The sequence below is a fragment of the Strix aluco genome, chromosome 4 (assembly GCF_031877795.1).
Source record: "Strix aluco isolate bStrAlu1 chromosome 4, bStrAlu1.hap1, whole genome shotgun sequence".
Taxonomy (NCBI): domain Eukaryota; kingdom Metazoa; phylum Chordata; class Aves; order Strigiformes; family Strigidae; genus Strix; species Strix aluco.
In genome coordinates this window covers 13,299,479-13,319,325 of record NC_133934.1, presented here as the reverse complement: position 1 = coordinate 13,319,325, position 19,847 = coordinate 13,299,479, and the positions used below count along the sequence as shown (strand labels likewise).

The window sequence follows — 19,847 nt, the reverse complement described above, 5'->3', positions numbered from 1 at the left end:
ACCAGCTAGGAAACCTTCGCAGTGCCGGGTCAGCCTCAAAGCCCGTGAAAAGGAGTCGACTTTCATTTCTCTCTCTGCCTCTCTTTCTAGTCAGTCTCCTAGGCGATTCCCAAAGACCAAACAAAACTACAGCAAACATGAGCTGAAGTTCTTGTGGCGCTGCTGCTAATTTAATGTGGCCTCAGATTTTTCAGTAGTATTGATGCGAGAGGAAAAAAGCCCTGTAAACTGCTTCTGGAGCAGAGACTTTAAAAGAACGTTGTGACTCATTTATATTGCTTGCCTGACGTAGCAAAAAAGGGGAGAAGTGGTGAATGGTTTACTTACGATCACTCTTCCAAGCTCTCCGTTCACAAGGCAGATTTGTAAAGCTCATGCTTCATGAAGGGCACCAGCTGTGAGTTAGATAAAAGACTTCTAAATAAAAAAAAAATCCTAACTTGCTTCTTTTATTTTGCCATTAAAGTTTTGGCAGCGTTTATGTATGTAGCCTTATTTGCTATATGCCATGCTTTGTCGAAAGCTCGACTTCTGTAGCCTCAGGAATTCTTCACTGTTGGCAGTGCTGTGGCTGTTAGAATGTGAACATAAACAATCTGAACCAAGAAATGTTTAATAAACAAAACTGGGTTTGATGCTTTTGTGCACTGAGGTCAGCAACTGCAGTTGCTCTCGAGCAATGTGTTTCTTGCTATATGCAACAAAAATATTGTCAAATGCATGGGGAGTATAATCCCTTGATTTTTTAAAAAATAATTTTCCTTTAAGAATTAAAAAAAGGGTTGCAACTTTGTAATTGAGGAAATTCCTTGCTCTTAAAAACTAAAAAAAAAAAATCGTTGGCAGAGGTAAGTGTTGAAAGAGACAAGATCTGTGATAAAAATTGAGATATTAACTCTTTGAGAACTGAGCAGTATATGTAAACCATTCCTCTTCTTATTTCTGTGAGGCAAGAAGTATAAGCCTGTTTTGTAGGTACCTGTCTTACCCTTCCTTCTAAACAGGTTAGTTGCCTAAATTGCACTGCAGTTCACAGCAAACTTGGAAGACGGTGGCTTGAATTGGCATCTTTCTGATCTTTGTTTTACTCTAATGGTTTGGCATTGCTGTTAAGTTTCTTTAAATTTTACATTAAAATGTGTTGAAAAGCTGTTTTATTCTAGGTCTTAGAAATTATAATCGAATACGACTTGTTCCCTCTGTGTGGTTGAGTGATATGAAAAGTCAAAATCTGTTTTAAAGCCTCTGGTTATTGTCAAAACACTCATTCTTGCATGCCATGATCAGAATCTGGGGAATGTGAGGCCACAGGGATGGCTGTACTAGGATGGACCAAAACTCCACCTGTCAGACAAAAGGATTTACCTGGGAGAGAGCCTGTAAGTGAGACTAATGCATCTTGGTAATTCCATGAAATTCTGACACTTGCAGTTCAGGGACTTCCTGAGTTTGTTTAGTTGTCAGTGATTTATTTTTTTTTCTTCTCTGAGCTTACATGTAAACTTCTGGCATCCACAGTGTACTGTCAGCAAGGAGTTAAGCAGTTCAACTACCCTTTGCATGAATAGCTAGGTCCTGATGTTAATTTTGAAGCTGGCTACAAAACTATCTGGTGCCCCTTAGTGCTTATGCTGGAAGAGGTAATGTGTAAATAATATGTACCTAGCCTCTCACTGCTACTTGTGACCTTTGCTGTATTTTCCTGTCTCACTTTCCCTTGTTATCTCTCTTCTGGGATATTCACACTTATGAGATCAGGGTTCCTATAAGATGTAGGATGTTAAGACTTTACAAATATCAGGTTTTTTTAGATGATAATATATTTAAGTAAACCATGGGGATTATGAATGTTGTGCAGACAAAATTGCTTATTCTTTCTCAATAGTTTATCATACTACTAGTACTTTAATAATGCTATGTTTATTATGATGATAATGTTACAGTGCTATGTTAATTATTTATGGAAAGAAGTTAGTATTGGAATGTTTGACCTCAGTTGTCAGATTTTGCACTTAGCGGTGAGGCAGCTAAAATAAGGAGTATAAATATCACTTCACTACATCCTTAAAAACAATGCTACAACAATCTAATGCAAAATGAATCAAGGTGTTCTCATGTATGTTTTTGACAGCTGATTACATCTCACGTTTTCATTTAAAGCCCTTCATGGGTATACTTCAAAGCTTCCCACAGTTTCGCTGAACTGTGTAAAACCTTTGTAGCTTGTTATTGCATAATTTGCTCCAGCAAGCTATAACTGTTAGATATTTTGCATTTGCTGGTTGCACATTTAAAGGATCTCTTCCTGTTAAATTTCTTGCTTAAAAAAATACCGAGCCAAATTAAAATAGCTTCAGTACTCCATGTGGAAATTTATTTTCACTTCTCTTTGAACTCTCTTGCTCCTTATTTGGCCTCTTGAGCTGCTGTGTTTACTGGCTCTTCCAGGGCTGCTTGATTGCTTACCATTTGTAAACCTAGTCAATAAGAGCCATGCAGTTAAACTAAGGACAGTCTGCTTCTTGGGAAGATCACTGAGCAGAAGTGAAGGCAGTCACTGTAGGAATTCATTATGGGACATGCTTGTGCTGTTTACCCAACCATCATCAAAGTTATTCCTGGCTGATTACATTACTGTACTCTGTTTTCTGGACTGCATTTTCTAGATGCATTAATGAATATGAATTGTGATAAAGCAAACACCTGCACCCTTGCTTATACAGTTCCATAGTGTGTGTGTGTATATGTTTTAGAGTAACGTTGGGGCTGGGTGGGCTGTTGTTTTAAAGAGTAATATAGTGTGTATGAAGGGGTGGGTAAGCATGGGGAAGAGGAAACAGTCAGGCTTACTTTAGAAAAAAAAGTGAATCCAAGCAGGAAGGTCCGAGAGCAGATGCAACAGTAATTATATCTAATGCTCCATGTTACATCATGTTTGTACACTTCGACTGTCGCAGTTGCCTTCATGAAGTAGAATAGTTTGTTGCCTGTATTCAAAGATCGTTGTTTAGGGTTTTTTGTTTGGGTTTTTTTGCTTATCCTTGCAATTTTAATTTAGTGAACAGAGGGGTTTGTAATGTTTGTAGTTGGTATGCTAGCTATCTCAAGACATCACCTCTTTAAATTGCAGGGGATGTAAACTTTTCAAATCATGGTAATGTGAAAAAAGAAAAGTTGCTATAGCAACTCTGTGAGAAAAGTGTACATCTTCGCAAGCTTTTTAGTCAAAACAATACATTTGAAACCTTGTTTATCTAAAGGATTAGGCAATTGATGCATTGATTGATTCCGATGTGGAGTATGTAGTTGACTGTTAAAGTTCTGAAATGGTCTAAAAGATGAGATATTCCAAGTTGTTTCTCCTTGACTTTTGCCTACACTTAGGAGTGGATCGAACTGGAGTGTCAGGTCAGCTGGTGAATAGCATTTGTGTAGTAAGCTAAAGGGTTGGTATAGCATACGAAGTATGTTTGGATTCATCAGCTTGTTATGTGACTGAAAGCTTGTGGAAAAAATTGTTATGGTTTGGACCAGTGGAATATGTTTGAAATTTGTTTCCTGTCACTTAGTCCCTGTCAGTATCACAAAGCCAAAGTGTATTGATGGGCTTAGATCTAGGAATGGACAGTGTGTCAAACCCTGGTGTTTGCCAGGGCTTAAGTACCATTAGCCAGTGGTTTGGAACTGCTGGGAGGAACCAGCTTTCCCAAATGAGATGTTTGGGTTTTGTTTTGGTGTAGAGGTTGGCGGTGGTGGGTGTTGTTTGTTTTTTAAAAGTAGAATGTGGGGAGGACCTCCTACAGGACAACTGGCACCTTTAATTAAGTGCTACACTTGAGAGAGAATAGGATACCAGAAGTAGGAGACCAGGCTTCAGGAACTGGAGAAATATCTGTCTAGAAATTGAGCTGCTTGCAAGACGGGAGGAGTATTCTTCACTCCTTCACACTTAGCCCAGAGTGTTTCAGAGTGAAGAAACCAAAGCAATATGTGCATATTTGTTCTGCCAACTGCTGCAGCTTAATTACACTGCAAACTTCAGCAGAGCTGTAGATAATGTAACTATTCATATAGAAAGAGTCAATGTATGTAATGTCACAATAATAATCATGTAGTGTTTTAAAGGGTCGGTAGCAGTTCTTGGGAGCCAGGGCAGCAGTCCTGATGGTCGTTTATGAAAGGCTGCAATTGCACATGAGGACAGTGCGTCTGACCTGCAGCTCACACTTAACTGCCCTCTGAGGGTCACTCAGATTTAGACTGGAATTGGGGCACTGACTGGATTAACTAACCTGCTGGCAGCCCCTGGGGAGGCAGTGTGAATACATATTGCAAATATGAAGGATAGTGATCCCTGAGTGCAGTAGGTACGGTATATTTGTAAGTGTCGGTTTTACCGCACCTGCACTGATGAAGTGCATCATGTGCGTTGTCAAAATGTTGACTACATGGATAGCTTTATAGATATTCAGATTTTGCATCTCTTGCTTAATGCAAAACTGATACCTTATGCATTCTATTTCAGTGACAAATTTATTATAAGTTTTATGGTTTCCGGAAGAATGCCAAGAAATTCTGTTTAAATGAACATTTTAGAATTTTGGTTTAAGTATATGGAAACAAGTTTTGTAACCACCAACATCAGTAAATATGGATTTATGACTGGATAAAAATAAATTTCAAATACTTGTCTTAATATTGACATGGAACATTAAAGTACCGCAGTTTTTATAGTATGTAATTTCACTCTCAGGAGATGTAGACAAAGCAAACACTGGCACACAAACTGCTTCTGAAAAGCTTTTCATGCTTGACATTTTCTAGAAGCCTAATTTAAGTTGCCATTGTCCTGCTTGTTCAAGCAGGGGGAAGGGATAGTAATCATGTGGAAGAGAAGATGAATAACTTTTAATTAAAAATCTAAATTATGATGGGACTGAGTGTATTAAAAAAACCCACTAAAAAACCACGCCAGCAAACAGTCAAGAACAAACCACAACCTTCCTGCAAACTTATAATCTTGTCTTTTCTTTCTTTTTAACCAGTTTCCAGTTGGGCCAAGACAACTGATGTAAATTTATCCAGCTCCTTAAATGGTTTGAGCTTCATGGGAATTCTGGACGCAAGAGTGGGCAGCGGTATCCAGGGCCTTCAAAACTTGAACTCGGGGACCCCGAGATCTCTCTCATTGCCTGAGTATGGGCCTGGACAGCTGTCCAGTGCTTTGGAAGATTGTCATAGCCTTAAATCAGTGGATTCTGGTATTCCAACTCTTGAAATAGGAAATCCAGAGCCTGTTCACTGCAGTGTGTTAAATGTGAAGAGAAAGCAGTCAGAACCTGAAATTGTGCCTGACAGGGCTTTTCAGAGCGCATGCGCACTGCCATCTTATGTGCCTCCACAGTCCCTGACTTCTGAACATGACCATGCTGTGCGAAAATCCTCTACTTTCCCAAGAACTGGGTATGACACTGTCAAACTTTATAGTCCAACTTCAAAAACTCTGAATCGAAGTGATGATATCTCTGTCTGTAGTGTTTCTAGTCTTAGCACAGAACTGTCAACAACTTTATCAGTTAGCAACGAAGACATTTTGGACTTTGTGGTCACAAGCAGTTCAAGTGCAATTGTGAATCTTGAGACTGATGAGGCACACTTCTCGGATGTTACCCTGAATTCCACTAAAGAGACCAATGATCAGAGCCAGCAGGAGTGTTGTCAAGAGACAGATGTGGACAGTAAAAGAAAAATACTGGGACCTTTTACAAACTTCTTTGCCAGGTAATGTTTCTGTAAAATATATTTGTATTTTAACCGTGACATTAAGTAAGATCATAGGAGAAAGGTCTTGTGTGATATTTTACTTTGAAAGAGATAATAGCTCGCTGTTTTAATTTAAATTGCTATTAACAACATATTTTTTCTGTTCTGAGTGAGTAGGCAAATATTGCAATGAACTAAGGCTCTGAATCCTACTCTGTATTATCTTTATGATATATGGAAGCATTTTAAATCTTCCTAAAAAGATTCCTTCTACATTACAGTAAAAGGAGTTATGAATAAGGTTTTTTTATCTGAACAAGGTTTCCTTCCTGGCTTCTCTAGTGATGCCTTTTGTGATTGTTGGCCAAGGTCCTTAATCTCACGACACATAAATAGGTAAATATAGGTAGGATCCATACCTGTATTGAAGAGCTTTGACATCTAAGGGTTCATAAGTGGTCTAGTAGTGATGGAGTATTTTATTGATCACTGTAAGTATGTGAAGCTTAAATTACAAATATTTGCCGAACACGTGACTACTATGATTTTTCCAAATCTCAGTTACAGTTTTGTGAATACGTTTTTTTCCTTCATTTTTGTATGGAATGAAAACATCTAACATTTTGTCATTCAGTTGTTGAAATGAAAGCACTGGCCACTCAAAGCAGTTATATGACCTCTTCTAAACACAGCCTTTGTATGAACGATAAGGTGTTCTAAATGCAGATACCCAGTGAAAGTAGTGAATGAGGAAAAGGACTAGTTACTTCTTGAGGTTTGGGTTGTTTATTGTGGTTTTTTGGCTTCGGTTTATTTAAGGCCTTCATAATGTTTCTTGCTTTTAGGTTATAATGTCCGAAGTATGATGTATTTTCAAGAAACAGTTCTAGAAGTGAACTTTAGACAACAGAGTTGGCTGCATCTAGTCTGTTTTGAACATATGATTGCTTCAGCTAATCTCGTTTTTCCTGCATGAGAAGAATAGGCTGGTACGAATAGACTGATAAAATACTTGGAGAATTGGCAAACATCATTCTTTGAAAGGCTGCCTTACTTGCAAAGCTTTAGAGATCAGTTTCTTTAGATCTGCTAAACTGGCTGAAGCCTTCATTGATTTTTATTCTTAAGTTAGAGTACTGTGCAGCAGAACTCTAGTCATCAGTCATGTTTGAGGTACTGAAGTTTTTGTGGACCTGTCTGTTTGTTGCCATGGAACCAGACTTAATTCTGGAGCAGGAGGCTTCTCGGCACTTCAAAGCATGAACTTTTGTTACCATTCTGGTATCACAACTGCTAACTCAAACAAATGCTGTCCTTCAGCCTGGAGGGAGCTCAGTGGAACAGATGCATTTAAACCCTGCTCAAAGTAGGATGTTTAACCACTTCTCAACTTTTCTCATCCAACAAAATAAAGCCATCTGTCCAAATTCTGTTCTAGTATAGCCTCTAGTGGTTTTTCCAGTGTTACAGAAACGGTGGTACTCACTAGACTGAGCTTTTTAACCTGATTTTTTTCAGGTACATTGATTTCCAGAGAACAAAGATTTCCTTCTTGCCTTTCAAATGGAGAACAGGTTATCTTGGTCACCACATGATGTTGTCATGAGAATATGAGGATTAAGTTCAAACTAGGTGATTGGCTTGAAGTTCCAGATGCTCTGTCTGTAACCTGGCCTTTAATATCCTTCCCTTTAACATCCACTTTCTACTCTGTTTTGAAGACAGGAGCTGCTCACTTTTTGTCTGCACTTGCACACCACACCCTCATTTTTTATGCATCTGTTCTCTTATGTCGTGTGACCTCGTGGTGAGTTTCACAGGTATTGAACAAGTAGGGAGCATCTGAAGGTCCTTCTGTGCCACAGGGACTACTATCTATATTTATGCTGTCAACATTGTTAAAGATCAAAACATGCTGTTACTAGTTTTTGTTGATACTTGCAATCTGCTGTTGGTGGAGTTGTAATTGCTTCCTCTAATGATCCTATACAGTCCCTGTTCCTGTGGGCTCCTTGGATTCCCAGGGTTTAAACGAGTACTTCAGTAAACGAACTTGGGCCCTGCAGTGTTTTGTTTGAAAGTAACTGACTTCTAGGGGCCTTCCCACCTAGCTTACCCTGAGCTGTGTGCCAGGGTTTGTGTATGGTGTTAGACAAGGAGGAGGCATTTGGAATGGTATCTTTGAAGACCAGCTTGCTGAGAAGGGAGCTTCTTAAAGTAGTTTGTAAAAAGTGCTGCGGTGGTAGGCATAAACAAAGTCCCAGAGAGGAGCATGCTCTTAGCACTTGGTGCTGAAACGAGTTTCACTTGAGATTCAGTCTTGCAGGTTAAGTGTGTAAACCTTCCTTTTTGAAAACCAGGGACAAACTATGGCAGAAGAAAGCCAAATTACTTTGTCTTTGGTCAGTGGCTGGCACACTTGTGTACAACATGGAAAAACAAGCACCTGAGTGGTTTGTACGCAGCCTTTCTACCTTCCAGCGGCCTGATGGTCATGGGCTAAGGCTCTCAGCCTTGATCTGCAGGTTTAGCCCTTTGAGGACTCTGAGTAATGGGATACAGGTTTGAACCACTAGGAGTGAAGATGAATCAGCTTAGTTTTTGCTCAAGTTGTTGACATTCGGTAGAAGGAGAAACCTTGTTTCTTGAAACAGCAGCTGTGCTTGTATTGAACCCCGTCTGTCATCTGAGAATGTGTTAGTTTCTCCGAACTTGTCAAGACTGAGTTTGCTCTGGATATGTCAGTTAAGATTTGTGGCTGCCTGTAGAGATAATGCTGACAAAAATGAGATGCCTCCAGTGCTTGGTCACATGCACCTAAGCTGCTTATTATCAATTAAGGGTAAATCTTCTATAGTATCAAGAAAATGCTTAGAGAAACATCTGCTTTGAAATATAAAATTATTTCTTAGCGCTCTGTAGATTTGTTTTTCCGTGCAAGACTGTGTGCATGTGTGCACGTACGCTGTGCATGAAGTTGTGTGTTCTGTATCGGTTGTAGCAATATCTGTGGTGTGTTACAAAGTGTTGGTCTTGGCTTGGGGCTGCAGGTGAAAATTGAGTTGTAGAGGAGATCAAAGAAAGGAGAACGGTGTTGGCTTGTTGCCTGTCAATCCCAGCACCTTCAAGGGCACTTGGGAATAGAGTGCACCTGCCCTGCCTTCTGGAGCACTACGGGGAAGAAAGTTTCCTGGACTGCTTCTCTGCCTCAGTTGCTGTCTCCAGCAGTTTGAGACTCCGAAAGGGCTGGTTGTTTCCTCAGGCTGTTACATGCTGCTTTGGGTGTGGCAGGAAGATCCAAAGTGAGAAAAAGAAGCCACTTTCCTGCTTGTTTACCCATAGCTTTCCTGTTGAAAAAGCTTAAGGCATCACAGGTACAATGCTAGGTGGAGTACTAGTGCTCTCATTAGGCTCCAGGTTAGCACATGAAAATGGGATTATGGCTTCTGAAAGGCTGACTGCTGACAAAGAAACCTGTCATGTTAGTTGTTTTCAAGTGTCATGCATACTTGTATCAGCTCTAAAAGGCCGGAGGTCTTTCACGTAAAGCATGAGTTTGAATTAATTTCCTTCATTTGAATATATTCAGGAACTTGGTTTGAGAAATAGAGTGAGCAAATAATTGGCTGGGAGACTAAAGGGTCAGTGGCTTGTCTGTCCCTTTACCTTAGTGACCTAGAATAGCATGGGTTAATGTGTTTTACCTTTGGACTTTGCTTCTCTACAGTACTGCTGAAACACAGACTTTTTAAATGCTTGGGTTTTAAACAGCTTTGCTGAATCAGGACTGTTGTGAACTTACTGTAGAAGTCGTACTTCCCACTTATCTTTTTCATCTATCATTTTTGAGACTGAGGATGAGGCTTTTACGGTTACACGTAGAGTGACCATAAAACAGACTAGGACTATGTTCAGTTAAATAATAAGCCATGCAGTTCCCTTTCTTTTTAATGGACTACAAGAATCCAAAGTCTTTACTTAGTCCACTGCTGTGGATATTGTCTATTTTTCCAGGAATATGGATTCTTTTTCTTTTCAGGCTACTCCTAGAAGTTTTTGATCCAAATGCTCTAGGTAGCAGAATCTCACGAAACCTCTACAGAGAACAGGGACTACACATGAAATGAAGGGCTTTAAGAAGAATATTACATTTTACTGTTTCCAGAGAATCTCTGTTTCTGAGAGAAAGCTTCTGAAGCAGGATTGGCATCCTGTATCATACATAGAAGCACAAATCTAGTTCAGACTGTGGCCTTACTTGTAGTCTGATAGAAGAAGGGCTTAAGTTTCAAAATAATAGCTACTGGTTTCAGCAGTGAGCCTGAAATCATGTGATTTTGATATGTTTGTCACACGTTATGAGGTGACTGGTCACACATAATTCAGAGTTCTGAATTTAGGAATTAGATCCATCATCTATAGCATAGATAAGTCACCCGTGTTAATGAATAGGACTCTCTCATAATGCTGTTTGCTGCTTTTAATGAGAGGACAGTTTATTTTGCTTCTCTAATTTTGATGTTAAAAGAAAGGTAGAACAACAAGGAGCATTATAGTGTTGATTTCCTTTTCATCTTTCCAAAAAGGGAATTCACTGACCATAGAAGGGAAGAGAAAGGATGAAAATAGTTATGATTTGAGTAAGCTGAGATATTAAACTTTATATGTGATGTCTCAACTTCTGTGCGTGTTTTATGTTAAATGAAGCCTATTAGATGGAGTATAGGCTGTTCAGGAGGAGACAGGCTAAGAACAGGACTGAAGTGTGTAGGACAAGGGACAGAAAGAGCTGGATGCACTGTGGGGGAGGATATGCGTGCACTGCTTTTAAGCACAAATGAACAAAAACTAGCTGAGCTGCAGGTGGAGTTGTCCAGAAGCTGGGAGTAAGGACTGCAGAAACTCTGTCTCTGACCGAGGGAATCTGCATGGACACCCAGCCCAGGCTGCTTCACTGCCCTGTGGGCAGGCTGGGCTCCCCAGTGCTGCGGTTGCCCGATCCCTGAGATTCACTCTCCTCTTGGAGGGAAAAGCTAATTGTTATCAATAATGGGCATCTAAAAGGGCTGGGGAGAAAGGAAGGCAAAGAAGCTTGTTTCAGTGGCGTGGGAAGAAGATAGACACTGAGGATCTGTCCTAACAGATGATGGTGAAAACAGTATTTCAGAAGCTCCTGAGGTGTTCAGGTATGCTTATCTGATGGGTGCTTCGGTCTTCACAATATGGTTTTGGATACTACTTATTTGAAAGCTACTTTCTGTCTACTTGAAAGGAAAGACTAGTGGTCCTCCCCTCGTCTGGACTCAACCAGCATGTCTCTGTGTAGAACCAAAGAAAAGTTGCAGAATTTTTCTGAAATAAACATTCTCCCAAAGCAAATCTTCCATAGGTGCAAAGTTGGAGTTCTACAAAGATAACAGCCTTTTGATAAAGGTTGAAAATTATATGATACACTTTTCAGAATTCATATCCTCTAATTCAGTGTGTGAAGTTTTGAACTTTGTCATGTGTCATGTTCTCCACTAGGTGTTGAACTGAAACTGTCCACATTAATTTTAATCCCTATTTTCCATTTATGTGTGGAGTAATGTAATTTTGTTTAGAATTATTGTTCTGTTAGTTCTTCCTTAAATTTTGCACTAAATCTTATTTGAGATGTGGCTCTTTAGAATAAAGGGAAGTTGCTTTTGTAGATAAAGCCTGCTTTAAATAAAGTCCTGTTTGTGCAGAACTGTTTTCTGTTACTCAACAGCAAAACTAAGAGGCTTGTTGAAGTTATTTGTTCATTATGGAAGTTAAATGAAAATCTGCTCAGCAGTACTTTGAGTTTTGGGTGGGGTTTTTTTAGTAGTGGTACAACATTATGCAGTAAGTGAGGACTTAATGTGGTCCAGTTACTATTTAAAAGAAAGTCAGATGTGTATGTTTCTTTTCTAGCAGCTGGTGGGAAGCATTACAAAGTCTCACACCGGCTAGTGAACGAGATTTGTAGCGTAGATGGGTGTTCTATGTTGCTTGCAGCATTCAGCTATAATGCTTTCCCCCCAATTCCTTCATCTGCTGTGTGAGGCTGCCTTTTGGAAAGCTTGCAGTTGTTCAGTTCTACACATTCTACATGCTTGCTTTTGAATAGAAAGAGTAAGAATTACATACGTTTTGATAGATACATACAAGACTTCAGGAACTAATTCAAGTGAATGAAATTAAGGTCTGTTTTGACCTTGAATTAGTGAGTTAGTCTTTGTATCTTCAGTTAAATTGCAATAACTTTCCTGATACGTTTCCCTTTGTGAAAAGGAGCTGTGAGGCTGAGTGGATGGGCACTGGGGAAGAGGCAGAGTATCGGCATGATCACTGCTGTATGACACACTCTTTATCTAATCAAAATACCATTTAATGTTCAACTGACTTTTTGCTTCCTCCCTTCTGTATCACCAATATTAACTGTTGTAAGTTACTGCAAGTACAGAAATGATTAAAAAAAAATTACTCTGACTGTAAAGAGTACTTAATTCAGGGTCAACACTGATGGAATATTATGCATGCTTAGAGATTCTGAAAAATGCAGTGAGCAAGGTGAAATTAGATGGAATAAATACCAATTTGTGCTCCTTTCGATACCATCTCCCTTCCTGTGTTATGTAATCTGTGGGGAAGTTGGAGTCAACATTAACTTTTGTTTTGTAATATCTTTATAAAGGCTCAAACAAGAAGTGGCCTATTAATAAAATTCTATGTATGGATGAATGCTTGTTTAACAGAAATAGTATATGGAGACCATGGATTTTCTGGAGCAGGAGTATGTGTTTTTATGCCTTGCTCTGGATATTCAGAGTTCTGTTAAATAAATGTTGAGTTTGCTGGCAGGAAAAAAAAAATCTATGAATTCTTTATGAACTGTTAATCGCAATTTGGGCATTAGTTACATTGTTGTTTTAAGGAGATATCCATATTAAACCTCTCTGTCGTTAAGTGCCTCAGAAGTTTTTGAGCCATACTGTAAGAATAATAGAGAAAAAACCCTACAGTAAACAAGGAGTTATTCACACCTTACATTGACAACTGGCAGAATAAACACAAGAACTTAGTAGCTGTCCTGAAATAGGACAAGGTATTTATTTAGTTCTTGGACTCCCCTTTGTGAGCTGCAGCTTTCGCAAGTACAGAATCACAAAACAGTTGAGGTCAGAAGGGACTTCTGGAGCCATCTGGTGTAACCTCCTGCTCAGTGCAGGGCTGGCTTCAGTACTAGATCACGTTCCTCAGGACCTTGTCCAGTCAATTGTGAGTATATCCAAGGATAGAGTTACCATGCCTTCTCTAAGATACATGGTCCAGGATTTATCCCCTACCACTGTGATTTTTTTTTTTTTTTTTTTGGGCTCCCCTTTTATCCAGTTGGAATTTCCCTTGCAGCAGTTCACTGCTTTGCCTCTTGTTTCTTCTGTTTGCGTCTCTGGGAATGGTCATCCAGGCAGAATGATCTCTCAGCATCCCCACTTGTATGTCGTAGGCCTTGGCAGCCAGTCATCATAGTGGTCAGCCATTGGGCTTCCTCCAGATCTTGATCTTTCTTTATTTTAACCCAGGGGCCCCAAACTGGATACAGATAGTCTCATGGATACCAGGTAGAGCTTTTAATATTTTTTTCCCCTTGATCTTGCTAATACAATCCAGTCCATGTTTAATCTTTATTGCTGTGAGGTCTTATTGCTGACTCAGGTTCAGCTTTTTCCCACAATGACGTTTCAGGTATTCATTCCAGTTTTGATTTGTATGGTAATAGTACTTAAGATCAATGAAGAAATCTGCTTTTAGACTCTGGGAATAGAATTTTGGGTTTTTCCAATAACATTGGGATAACTAGAAATATTGCCAGCTAGAAAAGAACCATTATGTATAGCTTGTTGACTCTTAGTAGTTTGAACTTGGACCCAAATACTGCTGTTGTGTGAGAGTCCTAACTTGCTGAAACTCCTGTTTCTAAGAATTCTGCAGTATTCGCATGGTAGGCTAGCACTGTGCATCATCAACATGTAAATTAGTTCTTGGTTTGCTGCAACCAGTCCTAACTGCTAAACATGCAGGATTACTGTCTGATTTATCTTTTCATGTCTTTGACACTAGTGCAGGCAGCTCTACTTTGTTCCCCTCTGAAATGGGGTCTACCCTCTAGGAAAAAAAGGTAAATGCAGAACATTGTAGTCATGATAAGTATTTATCAAACCCTATTTTTTTTTTCCCAGAAATCTAAAGAGAGATTTCCAAGTTACCCTATTGCAAGCTATCAGGTATCCTGTACTGCTGACTTGTACTGTATTACTGTCTTCCTCAACCTTCAGACCTGCAGGTGTTTGTTACGCTGTAAAGTGTCATTATTCTTGGTTCTTACTGAATATACTGGAATGTCAGTGGTTGGAAAACTTTATTTATAAAATGTGACAGGGATTTATAAAACAGGATTTGTCATTAGTTATTTCTTTCATAGGTAGGTCAACTTCTAGGCTGTCTGGCTCTACTTCTGTTGCATTTGTTTATCTATAAACCAGGCATTGTTCTTCCTTTACCCTGATGTTTGGCAATCTCTCAGAGATAAAATTTTGCAAACCTTGCATTTGTATGTAATTTTGGAATAACTTCTGACTTGCTGATGAAGGTTCTTCACCATAGCTAAATACTTGGACTTTTTTGGTGATGCTTTGTCGTGTTTTTTTCGTTTGTTTTTTGTTAAATAAAAGTGTAGGCTGACTGAGAGGTGATCTGGGGTTGGGAGAAGGGAATGCAAGAACTGACTATCACTGCATGTAGTGAATTATTTCTAGAACCCAGTGTTGTCTGGTCGTGGGTACTAACTGTTGGCGTTTACCTGTTGAGAATGTAGATTTAGGGCTTTTCAGGAGATTTTGGTAGGTCTTCTGACAAGAATTTCTTCTCAAGTCCATCACAGTCGTCATGATTTATATGTCAGAGTCTTGTTCCTCTGCTAATCGGGTAACTGGAATTCCTGTGATAGAATATATTACTGATTTTTTCAGGGTTTATTCTCTGTGGCTCTGGAAATTGTTTAAGTGGACAGAGTGCAAATTGGGAACATCTAGAGGTGAGAATCTTTCTTCTGTTCAGGGTAAGTTGTGAAGGTTATGATTAGTACAGAATACAGAAGGTCATTGAAGGATGAGAAGAGGACAATGTTGTCACACCTCTTACCTAAATTCCGTAGTAGTGTGAGAATGTTTCCTAGATAGTGTTAATTGGTACCATTTCAGGTAAGATGGCTGGACACATTTGCTCACAATGCAGCAAATACTTAATAAAATTTATCTTAATATATATTTTTCTTAATAGGTACTGTATGTTACTTAAAATGTCTTCTTTCAATGTAGGTTTCTGATACTTTGTGGAATGTCTGTGGAGACATCTCTTACACTGTGTTTACGTGCTTGACATGGGTTTACCTAGTTCTTATGATTAGTATATGCTTACTGTCAAACTCTTTATGTAAATGCTGTTATACGCTCCAGTATGACTGCCTTTGCATAGGCGGAGGGGCTCAAGACCTTAGTGGTGTCTCCTCATATAGTTTAGAATTATCAGGAAGTTTCAGGGTCTTTTTCCAGAAGCAGCTGAAATGAACTTTGACTTGCCTCTGTTTCTTTTCTGCTTCTTAAGAATACATGCAAGTCTTACACTCATTTGAAATTGTTTTTCAAGATAATTTTGTTCTACAAAATCTGAACCTGTTGAACTTTCTCCACTGTCCCTATTTTTCATCAGCTCTACTCATGAGACTGGTAAGTCCTTCCAGTTGTTAATTCGCATGACTATTTAAATTGTTTTGTCTTCTGGAAATAACCTTTGTAATTGAAAAACTAATTAAAATTTGGATGTGAGCATGCATCTTGAGAGCAGGAAATGTTGTATGTGTTTTTAACACTTGTAACAAATTTACTTGCAATTGCACATTAGTTTTGGGTAAATGGAGATAAAAAATTGCATCAGTCTGTGCATGAGTTGGTTCAGTTTCTAGTTAGTTCTTATACATGTTTCTTTACGATTGCCTTTTTTAAGAGTAAGGAACCCATTTCTTTAACACTGACCTAGCATAGAGATTATAGGTGTAAAGTAGCCTACCACAGAGCAGCAATATGCCGGTAGTTCACGTACTGTGGAACTTCATCTAAGGAGCCACAGCAAAATAGCTAAAAATCATCAATTTCAGATTTTCTGAAGAACCCAAATACTCTAATCATGAAAACTCCTAAGTCCTAAGCTCCCATACCCTTTTATTTCAGGCAACTGGTACATCTTGGGAGTTCTGGGGAAAAAAAAACAAACAAGCTGTGCACTGCCTGGAAGTCCAGGTGTAGGGTGTGTGTGTGTGCACCAACAGGTGTCAGTGGGTGTGTGTGTGTGTCTGCCTTGCTCGACTCCACCCTCTGACAGCTACTGTGTTGGAGCCCATCCTTTTTACGTGTTGTTCAAGTGACATGTGCAGGAGAAAATTACTTGCCTCTGGTGGTGCAGAACTCGAGAGGTATCTCAAGAGGTATCTCACCTGTATGGTGTTGAGCCCAGCCAGCTAGAGAAGACTTTGAGACTTTTCAGGGAGGAGGTTTACAGCTGACTTTGAGGTCTGGAGTAAATTGGCAGCAGAAACCATGGCAGCACTGTTTCTGTTCCTTTTAGTGGATAGGTTTGTATACTGAACTGGGGGGAGTGGTGGGGAGGGATGACCTTTTGAGAGGTGACCACAGAAGCGGCTAACTTCTCTGTTTGGACAAACCACAGCTGAAATACAGAAGAAGTGAATACTTGAACACTTGTGGAGCAGCCTATGAACTCATCATGTGGCAGTAGTGGCTGGCAGTTGTGTTAGAGCCTTCCTGTCTTTTTAGAAAGAGGATTGGACTGAACTAGATAAACTTTCAGCTTCAATGGTGATGCAGGACTTTATTTAAAAGCATAAACTTGAAAAAGCTGTAATAGATGCTATATGGAGAGGTTTGGCTTCCTTACTTGTTATTGATGTGGTTCTAATTTTTTTTTTTTTGACTGAGGCTTTAGCCTGACCATGACAGCACATAAGGCTACATAAATACTGGCAATATATGAATGTGCCATATGTATATATGGCAGCTGTTCAGTAAGTTGATCTTAGCAGTGCTTACGGAAACAAAACGAAATGATTCTTAAGTTTTACTAAAAAATAAGGTTTCCTCATACTGCTGAACTTATCTAACTGGTATTAACTTCCTCTCTTCCCCACAAGGCAGTTGGGCAGATCAGTATACAGTAGTGGTGCAGCATGTGTATGTTGAAGCAAAAGATTGTTCAGTCTCTCTCCTGTATCACAGGATGCTATTTGTATGTATGTAAACGTTAACTCTGGAGTTAGAATTAAATTCTCTTCAGGCAGATAATTCCTCTCCACAGCTCAATTGAAATAACAAGGTTAAAACAGCTGTTTGGTGCCAAATACTTTTTTTAGGGGATTGTGCAAAAGTAATTTCCTGTTTGAAATGTGATCTCAATTTAACTTCCATGCTTGGTTTTCCTGAAATAAGCAGCTGCAGACACTGTGTAAAATAGTTAACGTGTTCAATAGGATTGCAGATGTAACCCATGATTCTTTAATGGCTTCACACTAATGATACTGCAGACGTGATGTATCATGTCGGATATTTCTGTTAATATCCCTGTTGTAAATCAGCATGATGTGCTCTAATGGTTGTGAAGAGGACAGTGAGACTGAGATAATGACCAGCATGTGATCTTTGCTTTCCAGACATGTCAACCCTTTTTACATTCAAGATCTCAAATTAATTTTTGTATCTTAAAGCACTTGTAATTCAACTTTGAGGTATTTTACCCTAGGATTTCTGAGCTCGTCTTTGGAGTGAAGATGTTTGTTTGTTGTGTTGGGTTTTTTTTAAAAAAAATAGAAAATTTTTGCTCCTTATTAACCTGTATTTTCCATTAGGTAAGATATCCTTAAATTACCTTTAGAGAGGAATTTTTTTTTGATGACTTTCATTTACTCAGAAGTAAGACTGCTTAGTACTTTTTTTGAAAATTTTTTTTGAAATACTTTTTTTTGAAAGCTGTGTAAACATGGGAGGAAGGGAATTCCTTTTTCTGCTGTGGCAGCAGAAAAATGAAAGCTTTTGCTATGAATTATTTGATATATACATATGGCAGAAATTTTACAGGAGTTACATATATTAAGGGTCTACTTTCAGTCCAGTAGTCTCAAGTAGTGGCTTTATCAGGATCCTGTGGTGTTGTCTTCATTTATTGCAAAGATCTGCAGAAATTAGACCAAAGAACATTCCACAGTATTTTTTTTCCTTAAGTTTTTTCTAAAATCAGGTGCAAAAGGAGCAGCATCTCTTCTGCATCTTCTGTGCCAGCCCAACTGTTAATGTGGTTTACCTTTGGTTTGTTCCAGTCTGGGGCAGATCAGGGTTTAACAATGTGGTGTGTCCTCAGTCAAAGCAAGAATAGATAGTATTTTGTGGTTCTACCTCTAACTGTGCCAGTTTGTGGCTTTTGACAACGTTATGCCTTTTGGGAGTTTTGAGAGTTTTTGGAGTGCATGAAGAGTGTGGAGATCAGCAAAACACCAGGCCTTAGGCAGAGAGAGAGCAGGGAAAAAGAGTAAGTTGCTCAGTACAGAATGGGAGTGTATATTGACCATGCCCGGTGCTCTCAGTTCAATATATATTTTAAATTTTTGAAAAAAGTGAAACTGAAAATCCCTGCCATAGTACAAAGAGAGGAAGAGATGTCTGGTGCTCTAGAACATACAGTAGTAATCATGCAGACAGAAAAGAGTGAGCTGAGCAAGTGCTGTGCCATCTGCTAGATAAGCTGTAGAACAGATTACTTATTATGATGCTCCCTCTAAAGGGAAAACAGTTAGGATTGCATAATTGAATTAAAAGTGTGAGATTGAGTTTTCAGGTTTAGGTTATTTTATGCAGGCACTTGCAGCAGAGGGCTATTATACTTTATCATTCCAATTCATCTTTATTTTTCTCCGAGGTATTGCTGCTCTTAAAATCCCTCAGAGGAGATTGGGGGGATTGTGCTAGCAACCTCTAATGTGGATAGATAGTGAGAGAAAATTGCGTGTTAGTCCTTTAATTTTCCTGTTATTGCAGTGCTAATGAACTGCGGTGAAAGCCTTTTACTTGCAAAAGAGCATTAGAATGTGCACGGAAGTGTCACACAGGTGTGCCTCCTTATGAGCCTCTTCCAGGTGTCCTGGATGCTAGAAGTTCTTGTTTTCTCTGAAGACAGTATGTGGTCTGGAATTTAGTTTGCTTGCTTCTGAAGTAGTAACAACCTGAAAGAAAACCTTTTGCAGGAACAGCCAGCCTGTCTTTCATTGTGTATCCTATTTACCTTCAGTGGTTTTGATGATGTTATTCCTGTCACGTTTTCCTTTTTATTCTTAGATATATTTTAGAACTTAAAATTTCTCCATTTTAAGTTAACTAAACATATAGATACACAATTAATCTCATGTCTGTTTCTCTTTACATTTATTTCCCTGGTAGCTGTCTCAAACGATCCTATAAATCCTTCATCTCAGGCTGTGTTACATACATGTTATGAACTTGGGCAGAAGTAAAAACATAATTACATGCAGAAGCCCTTCAGGGTGCTAAACGCTCAAACAAAATGAATTCTTTATATTGCCAAGATGAAGGAATTGCTGGTGAAAATAAAGCAAATTCAACTGAGATATGTTTCTTGGAAGTTGTTTTTATGAAGGTATCTTTTTCCCAGCACTAGCAGTTGCAGCGGTAGCAGTGTAGTCAAACGCGTTGATTAATGCTCTAGTTAGCTTATAAATTTCTAAGTAGCATTACAACTGTGGTTATGAGCTACTGGAGAGCTTCATAACACTGAAATGGAGTATGCTAGTTAGAGACAAAGCAAATCTTTGGTTTTGACAGAGTAGTTTACCTGTAGAATTATAATTTCATGCTTTGAAAAAAGTGGCAAGGGGGAAAACATGGCAGTATGTTTCAACGTTTTCCATGTTGCTGTTCTTTAGTGCTTTCCTTAGAATTGTT

General features: G+C 39.0%; 1 protein-coding gene across 2 annotated transcripts in view; it reads left to right on the top strand.

Moving 5' to 3' along the window:
• TBC1D14 (TBC1 domain family member 14) overlaps positions 1-19,847 on the top strand; it is a 76,021-nt gene that overhangs the window by 775 nt on the left and 55,399 nt on the right. For both annotated transcript variants that reach the window (XM_074822059.1, XM_074822057.1), the window contains exon 2: positions 5,046-5,781. In XM_074822059.1, the coding sequence (XP_074678160.1) occupies positions 5,108-5,781 (674 nt within the window). In that variant the 5' untranslated portion in view covers positions 5,046-5,107. The remainder of the gene's footprint in view (positions 1-5,045; positions 5,782-19,847) is intronic.